The sequence below is a fragment of the Debaryomyces fabryi genome (genome assembly GCF_001447935.2).
Source record: "Debaryomyces fabryi strain CBS 789 chromosome Unknown contig00524, whole genome shotgun sequence".
NCBI lineage: Eukaryota > Fungi > Ascomycota > Pichiomycetes > Serinales > Debaryomycetaceae > Debaryomyces > Debaryomyces fabryi.
The window spans coordinates 1-541 of record NW_015385943.1 but is presented as its reverse complement, the minus strand read 5'-3'; the positions used below and the strand labels follow the sequence as shown (position 1 = coordinate 541).

At 31.4% G+C, this 541-nt stretch overlaps 1 protein-coding gene across 1 annotated transcript; it reads left to right on the top strand.

The window, feature by feature from the left end:
• Positions 1-267: 267 nt before the first annotated feature.
• Positions 268-495, top strand: AC631_06025 (uncharacterized protein; the record flags this gene model as incomplete). The annotated part of the gene is made up of 1 exon (XM_015614854.1): positions 268-495. A coding segment is annotated over one exon (228 nt), but the record flags the coding sequence as incomplete, so codon positions are not given.
• Between the last annotated feature and the right edge of the window lie 46 nt (positions 496-541).

Here is a 541-nt window from a genome sequence, read left to right as displayed (position 1 = left end):
AACGATGCTTTTGAATTATTGAGAGAGGATAGGATTAATGGTCAAAAGGTTGTTTTTAGAGCAAATTAGTGGGTTTTTGCATATATTTAGAATATGATATAGAGATAATATAATTATTTTTGAAATCTATGTTTTGTAGATGGTTTGGAGAAAAGGCTCAAAATTTCGTAATCTCATCTCATCCTCATTTTCTAAAATAAAATACAAAATAAAATACTAATTTTTCATTCTTTATCCAATTGTATAACAAATATATAGTTATTTAACATGTCTGCTACTGATAAAACCACGTTACCGTTCACTGAACAACATTATTTCTCTTCTTATGATCACTTTGGGATCCATGAAGAAATGTTGAAGGATACCTCCAGAACTTTGTCATATAGATCAGCTATGTACAAGAACAAGCATCTCTTTAAGGATAAGATCGTCCTTGATGTCGGATGTGGTACCGGTATTCTTTCTATGTTTGCTGTTAAGGCCGGTGCTAAACATGTTTATTCGGTTGATATGTCAAACATTATTGGAAAGGCTAAGGAGA